The sequence below is a fragment of the Oncorhynchus mykiss genome, chromosome 15, assembly GCF_057628025.1.
Source record: "Oncorhynchus mykiss isolate SJ-2025 chromosome 15, ASM5762802v1, whole genome shotgun sequence".
Classification (NCBI taxonomy): Eukaryota; Metazoa; Chordata; class Actinopteri; order Salmoniformes; family Salmonidae; genus Oncorhynchus; species Oncorhynchus mykiss.
The window spans coordinates 74935779-74952500 of NC_143036.1; the positions used below are offsets into that span (position 1 = coordinate 74935779).

A 16722-nucleotide genomic window follows, 5' to 3' on the forward strand; every position below is an offset into this window, starting at 1 on the left:
GTTAACATTACCAAAGCAAGTGAAATAGAAAGTAAACAAAAGTGAAATAAACAATAAAAATTAACAGTAAACATTACACTCACAGAAGTTCCAAAAGAATAAAGACATTTCAAATGTCATATTTTATATATATACAGTGTTGTAATGATGTACGAATGGTTAAAGGACACAAGATAAAATAAATAAAGATAAATATGGGTTGTATTTACAGTGGTGTTTGTTCTTCACTGGTTGCCCTTTTCTCGTGGCAACAGGTCACAAATCTTGCTGCTGTGATGGCACACTGTGGAATTTCACCCTGTAGATATGGGAGTTTTTCAAATTTGGATTTGTTTTGTGATTCTTTGTGGATCTGTGTAATCTGAGGGAAGTATGTCTCTCTAATATGGTCATACATTTGGCAGGAGGTTAGGAAGTGCAGCTCAGTTTCCACCTCATTTTGTGGGCAGTGAGCACATAGCCTGTCTTCTCTTGAGAGCCATGTCTGTCTACGGCGGCCTTTCTCAATAGCAAGGCTATGTTCACTCCCCTCTCTCTCCTGTATCTCTCCAGACAGGTGTTAGGACTAGTGTAGTCTGTATGTTATCTAACTGTCCTCTCCCCTGTATCTCTCCAGACAGGTGTTAGGACTAGTGTAGTCTGTATGTTATCTACCTGTCCTCTACCCTGTATCTCTCCAGACAGGTGTTAGGACTAGTGTAGTCTGTATGTTATCTAACTGTCCTCTCCCCTGTATCTCTCCAGACAGGTGTTAGGACTAGTGTAGTCTGTATGTTATCTAACTGTCCTCTGCCCTGTATCTCTCCAGACAGGTGTTAGGACTAGTGTGGTCTGTATGTTATATAACTGTCCTCTACCCTGTATCTCTCCAGACAGGTGTTAGGACTAGTGTAGTCTGTATGTTATCTAACTGTCCTCTCCCCTGTATCTCTCCAGACAGGTGTTAGGACTAGTGTAGTCTGTATGTTATCTAACTGTCCTCTCCCCTGTATCTCTCCAGACAGGTGTTAGGACTAGTGTAGTCTGTATGTTATCTAACTGTCCTCTCCCCCTGTATCTCTCCAGACAGGTGTTAGGACTAGTGTGGTCTGTATGTTATATAACTGTCCTCTACCCTGTATCTCTCCAGACAGGTGTTAGGACTAGTGTAGTCTGTATGTTATCTAACTGTCCTCTCCCCTGTATCTCTCCAGACAGGTGTTAGGACTAGTGTAGTCTGTATGTTATCTAACTGTCCTCTCCCCTGTATCTCTCCAGACAGGTGTTAGGACTAGTGTAGTCTGTATGTTATCTAACTGTCCTCTCCCCCTGTATCTCTCCAGACAGGTGTTAGGACTAGTGTAGTCTGTATGTTATCTAACTGTCCTCTACCCTGTATCTCTCCAGACAGGTGTTAGGACTAGTGTAGTCTGTATGTTATCTACCTGTCCTCTACCCTGTATCTCTCCAGACAGGTGTTAGGACTAGTGTGGTCTGTATGTTATCTACCTGTCCTCTACCCTGTATCTCTCCAGACAGGTGTTAGGACTAGTGTAGTCTGTATGTTATATAACTGTCCTCTCCCCCTGTATCTCTCCAGACAGGTGTTAGGACTAGTGTGGTCTGTATGTTATCTACCTGTCCTCTACCCTGTATCTCTCCAGACAGGTGTTAGGACTAGTGTAGTCTGTATGTTATCTAACTGTCCTCTCCCCTGTATCTCTCCAGACAGGTGTTAGGACTAGTGTGGTCTGTATGTTATATAACTGTCCTCTACCCTGTATCTCTCCAGACAGGTGTTAGGACTAGTGTAGTCTGTATGTTATCTAACTGTCCTCTCCCCTGTATCTCTCCAGACAGGTGTTAGGACTAGTGTAGTCTGTATGTTATCTAACTGTCCTCTGCCCTGTATCTCTCCAGACAGGTGTTAGGACTAGTGTAGTCTGTATGTTATCTAACTGTCCTCTGCCCTGTATCTCTCCAGACAGGTGTTAGGACTAGTGTAGTCTGTATGTTATCTAACTGTCCTCTACCCTGTATCTCTCCAGACAGGTGTTAGGACTAGTGTAGTCTGTATGTTATCTAACTGTCCTCTCCCCTGTATCTCTCCAGACAGGTGTTAGGACTAGTGTGGTCTGTATGTTATATAACTGTCCTCTCCCCCTGTATCTCTCCAGACAGGTGTTAGGACTAGTGTAGTCTGTATGTTATCTAACTGTCCTCTACCCTGTATCTCTCCAGACAGGTGTTAGGACTAGTGTAGTCTGTATGTTATCTAACTGTCCTCTCCCCTGTATCTCTCCAGACAGGTGTTAGGACTAGTGTGGTCTGTATGTTATATAACTGTCCTCTACCCTGTATCTCTCCAGACAGGTGTTAGGACTAGTGTAGTCTGTATGTTATCTAACTGTCCTCTCCCCTGTATCTCTCCAGACAGGTGTTAGGACTAGTGTAGTCTGTATGTTATCTAACTGTCCTCTGCCCCTGTATCTCTCCAGACAGGTGTTAGGACTAGTGTGGTCTGTATGTTATATAACTGTCCTCTACCCTGTATCTCTCCAGACAGGTGTTAGGACTAGTGTGGTCTGTATGTTATATAACTGTCCTCTACCCTGTATCTCTCCAGACAGGTGTTAGGACTAGTGTAGTCTGTATGTTATCTAACTGTCCTCTACCCTGTATCTCTCCAGACAGGTGTTAGGACTAGTGTAGTCTGTATGTTATCTAACTGTCCTCTACCCTGTATCTCTCCAGACAGGTGTTAGGACTAGTGTAGTCTGTATGTTATATAACTGTCCTCTCCCCCTGTATCTCTCCAGACAGGTGTTAGGACTAGTGTAGTCTGTATGTTATCTAACTGTCCTCTACCCTGTATCTCTCCAGACAGGTGTTAGGACTAGTGTGGTCTGTATGTTATATAACTGTCCTCTACCCTGTATCTCTCCAGACAGGTGTTAGGACTAGTGTAGTCTGTATGTTATCTAACTGTCCTCTCCCCTGTATCTCTCCAGACAGGTGTTAGGACTAGTGTAGTCTGTATGTTATCTAACTGTCCTCTACCCTGTATCTCTCCAGACAGGTGTTAGGACTAGTGTAGTCTGTATGTTATCTAACTGTCCTCTCCCCTGTATCTCTCCAGACAGGTGTTAGGACTAGTGTAGTCTGTATGTTATATAACTGTCCTCTCCCCCTGTATCTCTCCAGACAGGTGTTAGGACAAGTGTAGTCTGTATGTTATATAACTGTCCTCTCCCCTGTATCTCTCCAGACAGGTGTTAGGACTAGTGTAGTCTGTATGTTATATAACTGTCCTCTCCCCCTGTATCTCTCCAGACAGGTGTTAGGACTAGTGTAGTCTGTATGTTATCTAACTGTCCTCTCCCCTGTATCTCTCCAGACAGGTGTTAGGACTAGTGTAGTCTGTATGTTATCTAACTGTCCTCCCCCCTGTATCTCTCCAGACAGGTGAAGGACCAGACTAAGACGGTGGCCCACCTGAAACATAAGGAGCAGGTGGAGAAGAGTAAGAACGCCCAGCTGGTGCAGGAGGTCAGGAAGAGAGAGGACAACCTCAATGAGAGCTCTCAACACGTCAAGGTGAGAGAGGTGTTTCTCTTGTTCCACTCTCCACTGTATGTCTGATGATGTGTGAAGGCTGTGTACACTCTGTCTGATGATGTGTGAAGGCTGTGTACACTCTGTCTGATGATGTGTGAAGGCTGCGTACACTCTGTCTGATGATGTGTGAAGGCTGTGTACACTCTGTCTGATGATGTGTGAAGGCTGCGTACACTCTGTCTGATGATGTGTGAAGGCTGTGTACACTCTGTCTGTTGATGTGTGAAGGCTGTGTACACTCTGTCTGATGATGTGTGAAGGCTGTGTACACTCTGTCTGATGATGTGTGAAGGCTGTGTACACTCTGTCTGATGATGTGTGAAGGCTGTGTACACTCTGTCTGATGATGTGTGAAGGCTGCGTACACTCTGTCTGTTGATGTGTGAAGGCTGTGTACACTCTGTCTGATGATGTGTGAAGGCTGTGTACACTCTGTCTGATGATGTGTGAAGGCTGTGTACACTCTGTCTGATGATGTGTGAAGGCTGTGTACACTCTGTCTGATGATGTGTGAAGGCTGTGTACACTCTGTCTGATGATGTGTGAAGGCTGTGTACACTCTGTCCCCACAGGACAACCCTTTTTGGTTCTAGGTAGAACCATTTGTGTGTGTGTGTGTGTGTCCACAGAGGGTTCTACGTGGAACCAGATAGCAATTTGTTTCTAAGGGTGTAGAGGCCTCATTGTAGAACAAACATTTCTGTCTCCTCCCCCTCTCTCTCATTTTCTCCATCATTCTTTTTCTGTTTCTCGTTCTCTCACTCTCTCTGTCCTGTCCGTCCTCTCTGTTCTCCCCGTCCTCTCTGTCCTCTCTTTCCTATTTGTCCTCTCTGTCCTCTCCGTCCTCTCCGTCCTCTCCGTCCTCTCCGTCCTCTCTGTCCTCTCCGTCCTCTCTTTCCTATTTGTCCTCTCTGTCCTCTCCATCCTCTCTGTCCTCTCTTTCCTATTTGTCCTCTCTGTCCTCTCTGTCCTCTCTTTCCTATTTGTCCTCTCTGTCCTCTCCGTCCTCTCTGTTCTCTCCGTCCTCTCTGTCCTCTCTTTCCTATTTGTCCTCTCTGTCCTCTCTGTCCTCTCTGTCCTCTCCACCCTCTCTGTCCTCTCCGTCCTCTCTGTCCTCTCCGTCCTCTCTGTCCTCTCTTTCCTATTTGTCCTCTCTGTCCTCTCCATCCTCTCCGTCCTCTCTGTCCTCTCTTCTCTGTCCTTTGAAGCCTGTTCTGGTTCCTCATTTGAGAATATCTGCGATTCCTCTCAGGTAAAATGGGCGAATCAGGTTCCTGCTCCCAAACCGCCCTCACCTCCCCCGCTCCTACTCCCTCCACCACTCCCATGACCTCCTTTCCGTTCCCCCATTGTGGTTTTTGGGCGGATGGATAAAGGGATGGAGGGAGGTTTAGACGGAAGGGTGGAGGGATAGAGTGGGCTGCGTTCGTAGGAGAAATTAAACTGTCCGTAGCCGGTCAGGTTGTTATAGAGGGGAAGGAATTTACAAGATGTGAAAATATGTAGTGACATGAACCTATGAACCAGAACCTTCTAGAGCCCACTAGAAACCAGAACCTTCTAGAGCCCACTAGAAACCAGTGGAACCAGAACCTTCTAGAGCCCACTAGAAACCAGAACCTTCTAGAGCCCACTAGAAACCAGAACCTTCTAGAGCCCACTAGAAACCAGCGAAACCAGAACCTTCTAGAGCCCACTAGAAACCAGAACCTTCTAGAGCCCACTAGAAACCAGAACCTTCTAGAGCCCACTAGAAACCAGCGAAACCAGAACCTTCTAGAGCCCACTAGAAACCAGCGAAACCAGAACCTTCTAGAGCCCCCTAGAAACCAGCGAAACCAGAACCTTCTAGAGCCCACTAGAAACCAGCGAAACCAGAACCTTCTAGAGCCCATTAGAAACCAGTGAAACCAGAACCTTCTAGAGCCCACTAGAAACCAGAACCTTCTAGAGCCCACTAGAAACCAGCGAAACCAGAACCTTATAGAGCCCACTAGAAACCAGCGAAACCAGAACCTTCTAGAGCCCATTAGAAACCAGTGAAACCAGAACCTTCTAGAGCCCACTAGAAACCAGAACCTTCTAGAGCCCACTAGAAACCAGCGAAACCAGAACCTTCTAGAGCCCATTAGAAACCAGTGAAACCAGAACCTTCTAGAGCCCATTAGAAACCAGTGAAACCAGAACCTTCTAGAGCCCACTAGAAACCAGAACCTTCTAGAGCCCACTAGAAACCAGCGAAACCAGAACCTTCTAGAGCCCATTAGAAACCAGTGAAACCAGAACCTTCTAGAGCCCACCAGAAACCAGTGAAACCAGAACCCTCTAGAGCCCATTATAAACCAGAACTCAGAACTGTACAGCTAAAGAAACACACACACACCCTCCCTGAACATCACAGACACTTTGGTTTGACCCGGTCTGACCATGGTGGGTGGAGGGGTACAGGGTGGACACTGGGCCCACCCTCTCATTAGTGGTCTGAGAGAAACTTAATACAGTGATAATCCCTGGTGTTAGCTAGGTAGTGTGTGTGTTGTACCCTTCAGTCCATCTCTCCAGGTAGTGTGTGTGTGTGTGTGTGTGTGTGTGTGTGTGTGTGTATGTGTGTGTGTATGTGTGTGTGTGTGTGTGTGTGTGTGTGTGTGTGTGTGTGTGTGTGTGTGTGTGTGTGTGTGTGTGTGTGTGTGTGTGTGTGTGTTTGTGTGTGTTGTACCCTTCAGTCCATCTCTCCAGGTAGTGTGTGTGTGTGTGTGTGTGTGTGTGTGTGTTGTACCCTTCAGTCCATCTCTCCAGGTTGTGTGTGTGTGTGTGTGTGTGTGTGTGTGTTGTACCCTTCAGTCCATCTCTCCAGGTTGTGTTACAGTACAAAGCTCCACCAGAGGATAGTTTGTTTATTTCTGCGCCAATAGCACCCTATCGCCTTTATAGTGCACTCGTTTGTACCAGTCCCCCTAGGCACTATAGGGTGCCATTAGGGACGCACATGGAACACAGGCTGTTATTATTCATGAGTCGTCATTGGGACAACAACGCCACAACGATAAGCCCCCACGTTGCTGTGGTTTCACTGTTTTCTCAGTCTGTCTTTCTCTCATGTTCTGTCTCAAGCCTCTATCCGTCCTCTGTTCTGGGTTTCCTTTCTGTTGTTATTGCTCATTGGGTTGGATGTCGGATATGCCTTTCCATCCTGGTCAATGACGTTCAGTAGTGTGTGTGTGTGTGTGTGCTTGCTCAGCGTTGGTTCACATGCTGTGGTTAGAGTGAACCTCTACATCCAAGTCAACAGTCCCTGCTGGTAATTTTGCGATACAGCAGACTCTCTCTCCTCCTCTCTCTCCCCAGCCTCTCCCTGTCTCCCCCCAGCCTCCCCTGTCTCCTCCTCTCACCCCCAGCCTACCCCTGTCTCCTCCTCTCCCCCCCAGCCTCCCCCTGTCTCCTCCTCTACCCCCAGCCTCCCTGTCTCCTCCTCTCCCCCCAGCCTCCCCCTGTCTCCTCCTCTCCCCCCCAGCCTCCCCCTGTCTCCTCCTCTACCCCCCAGCCTCCCCGTCTCCTCCTCTCCCCCCCAGCCTCCCCCTGTCTCCTCCTCTCCCCCTGTCTCCTCCTCTCTTCCCCAGCCTCCCTCCTGTCTCCCCCAGCCTCCCTCTGTCTCCTCCTCTCCTCCCCAGCCTCCCCCTCTCTCCTCTTCTCTCTCCCCAGCCTCTCCCTGTCTCCCCCTAGCCTCCCCCTGTCTCCCCCTAGCCTCCCCCTGTCTCCCCCTAGCCTCCCCGTTTCCTCTCTCTCCCCCAGCCTCCCCCTGTCTCCTCCTCTACCCCCAGCCTCCCCGTCTCCTCCTCTCCCCCCCAGCCTCCCCCTGTCTCCTCCTCTCCCCCTGTCTCCTCCTCTCTTCCCCAGCCTTCCTCATGTCTCCCCCAGCCTCCCACTGTCTCCCCCCAGCCTCCCTGTCTCCTCCTCCCCCAGCCTCCCCCTGTCTCCTCCTCTCTTCCCCAGCCTCCCTCCTGTCTCCCCCAGCCTCCCCCTGTCTCCTCCTGTCTCTTCCTGCCTTCCCCCTGCCTCCCCCTGTCTCTCCATTTCTCTCCCGTCTCCCAGCCTGAGGACACACTATACATGCCCCTGCTCTGGCCCCTCCATCCCTCCATTTCTCCACCCCTCCAGCCCACCTTCCCTCCACCAGTGGGGCCCCACTCCTCCTGCCAAACCGAACCCAGCATTGTGCCTCTGTCCCTGGCCAAACTCAGACCGATCACTGGGCCTGATGGAGGCTTCATGGCCTCATGGTTCTGGGTCCAGTCTCCCCTCTGATATAGTCCAGGGGTTTGGCCCCGACCCTCAGGCATGTCTTTATGTTCTGTGTGTGATGGAGGCAGAACAGATTTGGAAAGTTGACACCCGTTGTTCCATCGTTAGCTCAGTCTCTCCGAATGGGTTTGACGTAGGACAGGGAAGGAGGAGGCCCAGCAAACCAAAATTGGTTCTGTAAAATTTCCCAGAACATTTGTTAGGTTGCGGCAAATCTTCTCATAAAACAAAAACTGTCCAGTCATGGTGATGATTCTAGAATGTTTGTATGAAACATGTTGCAAGAATGTTCTGAGAACACATTTAACCTGTTCTTTAAAGGTTCTGAGAACACATTGAACCTGTTCTTTAAAGGTTCTGAGAACACATTTAACCTGTTCTTTAAAGGTTCCCAGAACACATTGAACCTGTTCTTTAAAGGTTCTGAGAACACATTGAACCTGTTCTTTAAAGGTTCTGAGAACACATTGAACCTGTTCTTTAAAGGTTATGAGAACACATTGAACCTGTTCTTTAAAGGTTCTGAGAACACATTTAACCTGTTCTTTAAAGGTTCCCAGAACACATTGAACCTGTTCTTTAAAGGTTCTGAGAACACATTTAACCTGTTCTTTAAAGGTTCTGAGAACACATTGAACCTGTTCTTTAAAGGTTCTGAGAACACATTGAACCTGTTCTTTAAAGGTTCTGAGAACACATTTAACCTGTTCTTTAAAGGTTCTGAGAACACATTGAACCTGTTCTTTAAAGGTTCTGAGAACACATTGAACCTGTTCTTTAAAGGTTCTGAGAACACATTTAACCTGTTCTTTAAAGGTTCCCAGAACACATTGAACCTGTTCTTTAAAGGTTCTGAGAACACATTGAACCTGTTCTTTAAAGGTTCTGAGAACACATTTAACCTGTTCTTTAAAGGTTCTGAGAACACATTTAACCTGTTCTTTAAAGGTTCTGAGAACACATTGAACCTGTTCTTTAAAGGTTCTGAGAACACATTTAACCTGTTCTTTAAAGGTTCCCAGAACACATTGAACCTGTTCTTTAAAGGTTCTGAGAACACATTGAACCTGTTCTTTAAAGGTTCTGAGAACACATTTAACCTGTTCTTTAAAGGTTCTGAGAACACATTGAACCTGTTCTTTAAAGGTTCTGAGAACACATTTAACCTGTTCTTTAAAGGTTCCCAGAACACATTGAACCTGTTCTTTAAAGGTTCCCAGAACACATTGAACCTGTTCTTTAAAGGTTCTGAGAACACATTGAACCTGTTCTTTAAAGGTTCTGAGAACACATTGAACCTGTTCTTTAAAGGTTCTGAGAACACATTTAACCTGTTCTTTAAAGGTTCCCAGAACACATTGAACCTGTTCTTTAAAGGTTCTGAGAACACATTTAACCTGTTCTTTAAAGGTTCTGAGAACACATTGAACCTGTTCTTTAAAGGTTCTGAGAACACATTGAACCTGTTCTTTAAAGGTTCTGAGAACACATTTAACCTGTTCTTTAAAGGTTCTGAGAACACATTGAACCTGTTCTTTAAAGGTTCTGAGAACACATTGAACCTGTTCTTTAAAGGTTCTGAGAACACATTGAACCTGTTCTTTAAAGGTTCTGAGAACACATTTAACCTGTTCTTTAAAGGTTCTGAGAACACATTTAACCTGTTCTTTAAAGGTTCTGAGAACACATTTAACCTGTTCTTTAAAGGTTCTGAGAACACATTTAACCTGTTCTTTAAAGGTTCTGAGAACACATTGAACCTGTTCTTTAAAGGTTCTGAGAACACATTTAACCTGTTCTTTAAAGGTTCTGAGAACACATTGAACCTGTTCTTTAAAGGTTCTGAGAACACATTTAACCTGTTCTTTAAAGGTTCTGAGAACACATTTAACCTGTTCTTTAAAGGTTCTGAGAACACATTGAACCTGTTCTTTAAAGGTTCTGAGAACACATTGAACCTGTTCTTTAAAGGTTCTGAGAACACATTGAACCTGTTCTTTAAAGGTTCTGAGAACACATTGAACCTGTTCTTTAAAGGTTCTGAGAACACATTTAACCTGTTCTTTAAAGGTTCTGAGAACACATTGAACCTGTTCTTTAAAGGTTCTGAGAACACATTGAACCTGTTCTTTAAAGGTTCTGAGAACACATTTAACCTGTTCTTTAAAGGTTCTGAGAACACATTGAACCTGTTCTTTAAAGGTTCTGAGAACACATTTAACCTGTTCTTTAAAGGTTCTGAGAACACATTGAACCTGTTCTTTAAAGGTTCTGATAACACATTTAACCTGTTCTTTAAAGGTTCCCAGAACACATTGAACCTGTTCTTTAAAGGTTCTGAGAACACATTTAACCTGTTCTTTAAAGGTTCTGAGAACACATTTAACCTGTTCTTTAAAGGTTCCCAGAACACATTTAACCTGTTCTTTAAAGGTTCTGAGAACACATTTAACCTGTTCTTTAAAGGTTCCCAGAATGTTTCATTAGGTTGTAGGAACAGTTCTGAGAACATATTTAACCTGTTCTTTAAAGGTTCCCAGAATGTTTCATTAGGTTGTAGGAACAGTTCTGAGAACATATTTAACCTGTTCTTTAAAGGTTCCCAGAATGTTTAATTTGTTTGTAGGAACATTCTGGTGAGAGCATTGTGGAGACATTGCAAAATATATGTTCCCAAAACACAAAAACTGTCCAGTTGTGCAGATAATTCTACCATGTTTCTTTTATTGTACAAAAAACATTCACCTGATGATACAAGAATGTTCCCAGAACACATGTTGTCTGTTGTTTAAAAGGTTTCCAGGATGTATATTTAGGGTGTGGTAACATTGTGGGGACATGGCAATAGACACAGGGCCTTCAGAAAGTATTCACACCCCTTGATTTTTTTTTTGAATTTGTGCCCCTGTACTCCACACAATACCCCATATTGTCAAAGTGGAATTATATTTTTAGAACATTTGACAAATTAATTAAAAATGATAAACTGAAATTTCTTGAGTCAATACATTTTCAAACCGTTTGTTATGGCAAGCCTAAATAAGTTCAGGACTCAAAATGTGCTTAATAAGTCACATAATAAGTTGCATGGACTCTGTGCGCAATTATAGTGTTTTAACATGATTTTTTAATGACTACACAAACAGTTATTTGTAAGGTCCCTCAGTCGAGTAGTGAATTTCAAACACAGATTCAAGTTCAAAGACAAGGGAGGTTTTCCAATGCTTCACAAAGAAGAGCAGCTATTGGTAGATGGATAAAAAAATAAATATCATGGTTGAGTTATTAATGACTTTTTGGATGGTGTATCAATACTCCCAGAGTCTCTACAAAGATACAGGCGTCCTTCCTAACTCAGTATCAATACTCCCAGAGTCTCTACAGAGATACAGGCGTCCTTCCTAACTCAGTATCAATACTCCCAGAGTCTCTACAGAGATACAGGCGTCCTTCCTAACTCAGTATCACTACTCCCAGAGTCTCTACAGAGATACAGGCGTCCTTCCTAACTCAGTATCAATACTCCCAGAGTCTCTACAAAGATACAGGCGTCCTTCCTAACTCAGTATCAATACTCCCAGAGTCTCTACAAAGATACAGGCGTCCTTCCTAACTCAGTATCACTACTCCCAGAGTCTCTACAGAGATACAGGCGTCCTTCCTAACTCAGTATCAATACTCCCAGAGTCTCTACAAAGATACAGGCGTCCTTCCTAACTCAGTATCAATACTCCCAGAGTCTCTACAAAGATACAGGCGTCCTTCCTAACTCAGTATCAATACTCCCAGAGTCTCTACAAAGATACAGGCGTCCTTCTTAACTCAGTATCAATACTCCCAGAGTCTCTACAAAGATACAGGCGTCCTTCCTAACTCAGTATCAATACTCCCAGAGTCTCTACAGAGATACAGGCGTCCTTCCTAACTCAGTATCAATACTCCCAGAGTCTCTACAGAGATACAGGCGTCCTTCCTAACTCAGTATCAATACTCCCAGAGTCTCTACAAAGATACAGGCGTCCTTCCTAACTCAGTATCAATACTCCCAGAGTCTCTACAAAGATACAGGCGTCCTTCCTAACTCAGTATCAATACTCCCAGAGTCTCTACAAAGATACAGGCGTCCTTCCTAACTCAGTATCAATACTCCCAGAGTCTCTACAGAGATACAGGCGTCCTTCCTAACTCAGTATCAATACTCCCAGAGTCTCTACAAAGATACAGGCGTCCTTCCTAACTCACTGTTCTGAAATGACGCACTCGGAAATGTTATAGTCAAAAATGTCACATTCCCACTTTATGCTACAAAACCAACTTTATAAGAGGTTTTAAAAATAGGTTCTATTTGACAAAAACATTCTGTGACAGTAAGGCTTTGTTGGCAGAATAGATGGATGCAGTTCAATGCACGACTCATATAATTCACCAATACATTTCTTCATAGTCCAACAAATATTACAATCAGGTTGTAAATTACAGCTGGCCTGGTACGTTGGTTGCCGCTTTCAGCCATTCAGTTGAAATGACTCAATACCTTCGACAAAAACAGATGAATGTAACTATGGCTGGGAATGTCAAAACTATCAAACTAGCGAGGGGCAATGACAACAAGTCAGTCATCATGTGGCTAATAGGCGTATCTATTTATGTCGCTGTTTATTTAGCACGCTGAAAACATGGAGCCTAACGTCAGCTAGCTAACTAACGAGCTGCTGGGAGGAGGTCATGTCATTGGACGGGTGGATGAGTTTTTGGATGGGTGGATGAGTTTTTGGACGGGTGGATGAGTTTTTGGATGGGTGGATGAGGTTTTGGACGGGTGGATGAGTTTTTGGATGGGTGGATGGATTTCCCCCCATATCGTTTTTTGGTGGCTACAGCCAGAGTGCAGGTGTCATTTGGTTAACTAGCTAGAGATGTGAATCACTTTGCTAGCTTGGTATGCTGAACTTGAATGACTATCCTCTGTTAGCATATTTCTTAGTTGTCAATCAAATGTATTCGGCATTGGGGGGCGGGGGGGGGGGGGGGGGGGGGGGGGGGGCAAGTTCCCATTCAGTTGTCAAAACGTGGGTTGAGAGAAGCAGGCATTGGTTGGCAAGCACTTGGGCTCCCGAGTGGCTCCCGAGTGGCGCAGCGGTCTAAGGCACTGCATCTCAGTGTTAGAGGCTACAGACACCCTGGTTTGATCCAGGCTGTGTCACAACCGGCCGTGATTGGGACAGGGCGGTGCACAATTGACCCAGCGTCATCCGGGTTTGGCCGGTGTAGGCCGTCATTGAAAATAAGAATTTGTTCTTAACTGATTTGCCTAGTTCAATAAAGGTTAAAAGTTAACAAAAATTTCACCATAATTTATCAGTGCAATTTTGACGGCCAATTACAAGCTGGAAAAGTTTGAGAGGGTTTATCTAATGTTCCCTGGTTATATTTGAGCTCTTCTCCCTCTGGCTAACATTAGTTGTTGATCTTGTTGTTGTGCATAGGGAACTGAGGGAGAGCCTACCTGTTCATGGTTGGAAGAGGACTCCCGTGGTATTTACATATTTGCAGAAATCCATTCAGGTGTATTTTGGGGCTTTTGAAGAATCCTTTCTCATGATCTAAAGTCACACTGTTGCTAATGACTGTAGACACACAGTCCAGTTCAAAGTGAATGATGTCGGTCCCGTGTGGAAAATGACTTATTTGCATATAGGCCTACTGTAGCTCTGATTGGCTATGGCACACCGGTCTGTGTAGAGTCCGGTTCAGGACAAGACTGACACATTCTTATTTGGGTTTATTTACTGCAGTGTTTCTGAATTGTCCAAACGTACGGCTGCTTTCCCACTCTATATTGCTATAGAATTATCATAACAGCCTTCCGTCATTCCCAAGCATTGCATGAAGGAATGAAAACGTGAAAATGACCATATCAGTGTCAGGAAATGTGCCCAGCAGATGCATGTCTGTATTCCCAGTCATGTGAAATACATGAGAACATCTGCGGCGACCTAACGAATGTTCTGGGAACCTAAACAGAACCAATTTTAGTTTGCTGGGAAAACATCACTGGTGCGTTGTTGTTGTTAAAAACACTCTCAATGTCTTTGGGATGATATCATCCTAATGTTAGATAAAACCCTAACTAGAACCTAATGGAATCTTTGCTAATGTTCTGGGAATGTTCCTGGTTTGCTGCGGGTTTTGATCGGTTAGACCAGGACACCATTAGTTGGCTAGAGAGCAATACTCCTCTGCTTCGTCCTTCATCCTGTCTCTCCTCTTTACCCCTCCTCTGCCTCTTCTCCCTCCTCTGCCTCTTCTTCCTCCTCTGCCTCTTCTCCCTCCTCTTCATCTTCCCCCTCCTCTGCCTCTTCTCCCTCCTCTGCCTCTTCCCCCTCCTCTGCCTCTTCCCCCTCCTCTGCCTCTTCTCCCTCCTCTGCCTCTTCCCCCTCCTCTGCCTCTTTCCCCTCCTCTGCCTCTTCTCCCTCCTCTGCCTCTTCTCCCTCCTCTTCATCTTCCCCCTCCTCTGCCTCTTCTCCCTCCTCTGCCTCTTCCCCCTCCTCTGCCTCTTCCCCCTCCTCTGCCTCTTCCCCCTCCTCTGCCTCTTCCCCCTCCTCTGCCTCTTTCCCCTCTCTGCCTTTTACCCCTCCTCTGCCTCTTCTCCCTCCTCTGCCTCTTCTTCCTCCTCTGCCTCTTCTCCCTCCTCTGCCTCTTCTCCCTCCTCTGCCTCTTCTCCCATCTCTGCCTCTTCTCCTTCCTCTGCCTCTTCTCCCTCCTCTGCCTCTTCCCCCTCCTCTGCCTCTTCTCCCTCCTCTGCCTCTTCTCCCTCCTCTGCCTCTTCTCCCTCCTCTGCCTCTTCTCCCTCCTCTTCCTCTTCCCCCTCCTCTGCCTCTTCTCCCTCCTCTGCCTCTTTCCCCTCCTCTGCCTCTTCCCCCTCCTCTGCCTCTTCTCCCTCCTCTGCCTCTTCTCCCTCCTCTGCCTCTTCTCCCTCCTCTGCCTCTTCCCCCTCCTCTGCCTCTTCCCCCTCCTCTGCCTCTTCCCCCTCCTCTGCCTCTTTCCCCTCCTCTGCCTTTTACCCCTCCTCTGCCTCTTCTCCCTCCTCTGCCTCTTCTCCCTCCTCTGCCTCTTCTCCCTCCTCTGCCTCTTCTCCCATCTCTGCCTCTTCTCCTTCCTCTGCCTCTTCTCCCTCCTCTGCCTCTTCCCCCTCCTCTGCCTCTTCTCCCTCCTCTGCCTCTTCTCCCTCCTCTTCCTCTTCCCCCTCCTCTGCCTCTTCTCCCTCCTCTGCCTCTTTCCCCTCCTCTGCCTCTTCCCCCTCCTCTGCCTCTTCTCCCTCCTCTGCCTCTTCTCCCTCCTCTGCCTCTTCTCCCTCCTCTGCCTCTTCCCCCATCTCTGCCTCTTCTCCCATCTCTGCCTCTTCTCCTTCCTCTGCCTCTTCCCCCTCCTCTGCCTCTTCCCCCATCTCTGCCTCTTCTCCTTCCTCTGCCTCTTCTCCCTCCTCTGTCTCTTCCCCCTCCTCTGCCTCTTCTCCCTCCTCTGCCTCTTCTCCCTCCTCTGCCTCTTCTCCCTCCTCTGCCTCTTCTCCCACCTCTTCCTCTTCCCCCTCCTCTGCCTCTTCTCCCTCCTCTGCCTCTTTCCCCTCCTCTGCCTCTTCCCCCTCCTCTGCCTCTTCTCCCTCCTCTGCCTCTTCTCCCTCCTCTGCCTCTTCTCCCTCCTCTGCCTCTTCCCCCATCTCTGCCTCTTCTCCCATCTCTGCCTCTTCTCCTTCCTCTGCCTCTTCCCCCTCCTCTGCCTCTTCCCCCATCTCTGCCTCTTCTCCCTCCTCTGCCTCTTTTCCCTCCTCTGTCTCTTCCCCCTCCTCTTCCTCTTCTCCCATCTCTGCCTCTTCTCCCATCTCTGCCTCTTCTCCCTCCTCTGTCTCTTCCCCCTCCTCTGCCTCTTCTCCCATCTCTGCCTCTTCTCCCATCTCTGCCTCTTCTCCCTTCTCTGTCTCTTCTCCCTCATCTGCCTCTTCTCCCTCCTCTGCCTCTTCTCCCATCTCTGCTTCTTCTCCCTCCTCTGTCTCTTCCCCCTCCTCTGTCTCTTCCCCCTCCTCTGCCTCTTCTCCCATCTCTGCCTCTTCTCCCTCCTCTGCCTCTTCCCCCTCCTCTGTCTCTTCTCCCATCTCTGCCTCTTCTCCCTCCTCTGCCTCTTCTCCCTCCTCTGCCTCTTCTCCCTCCTCTGCCTCTTCCCCCTCCTCTGCCTCTTCTCCCATCTCTGCCAGCTCCTAAAACGAGCCTCTCACGTTTCACCCTAATTGCATAGGTGAACAGGGAATGGGAATTACGAGGGATGTTTTTGCCTTTCTCACACTCATAAGCAGTACAGTAAAGCCACACTCAGGGCAGCTGCTGTTTACTTTGGAGCTGGCTTTAGGTGGCCAGGAGAATGCCTGTCTCCAGTCTCCGGTCCGTCAGCCCTACAGCCAGACCCAGACCTGGGGCCGAGGGGTCCTTGAGGCAGGCGCCAGGCTGGAGGCTACAACTGACCAACCAGAGTTCAGAGACTATTAATCCACCAATTAGACATTAGAATGGAAGGAATAACCTCTCATTTGGCTGCCATGGATACAGCTAGACTGGGCGTTGACCTGAACAGAACAGAGTTCTAGAATATAGAATACTCTCAGGGTTATCTAACAGAACAGGCCCAGAGTTCTAGAATATATAATACTCTCAGGGTTATCTAATAGAACAGGAACAGAGTTCTAGAATATAGAATACTCTCAGGGTTATCTAACAGAACAGGCCCAGAGTTCTAGAATATAGAATACTCTCAGGGTTATCTAACAGAACAGGCCCA

The 16722-nt window shown here is 46.9% G+C and overlaps 1 protein-coding gene across 4 annotated transcripts in view; it reads left to right on the forward strand.

The window, feature by feature from the left end:
• LOC110517131 (ELKS/Rab6-interacting/CAST family member 1) overlaps positions 1-16722 on the forward strand; it is a 538428-nt gene that overhangs the window by 231125 nt on the left and 290581 nt on the right. For all 4 annotated transcript variants that reach the window (XM_090201213.1, XM_090201214.1, XM_090201216.1 and 1 more), the window contains one exon: positions 3441-3576. In XM_090201213.1, coding sequence (XP_090057339.1) covers positions 3441-3576 — 136 coding nt within the window. The remainder of the gene's footprint in view (positions 1-3440; positions 3577-16722) is intronic.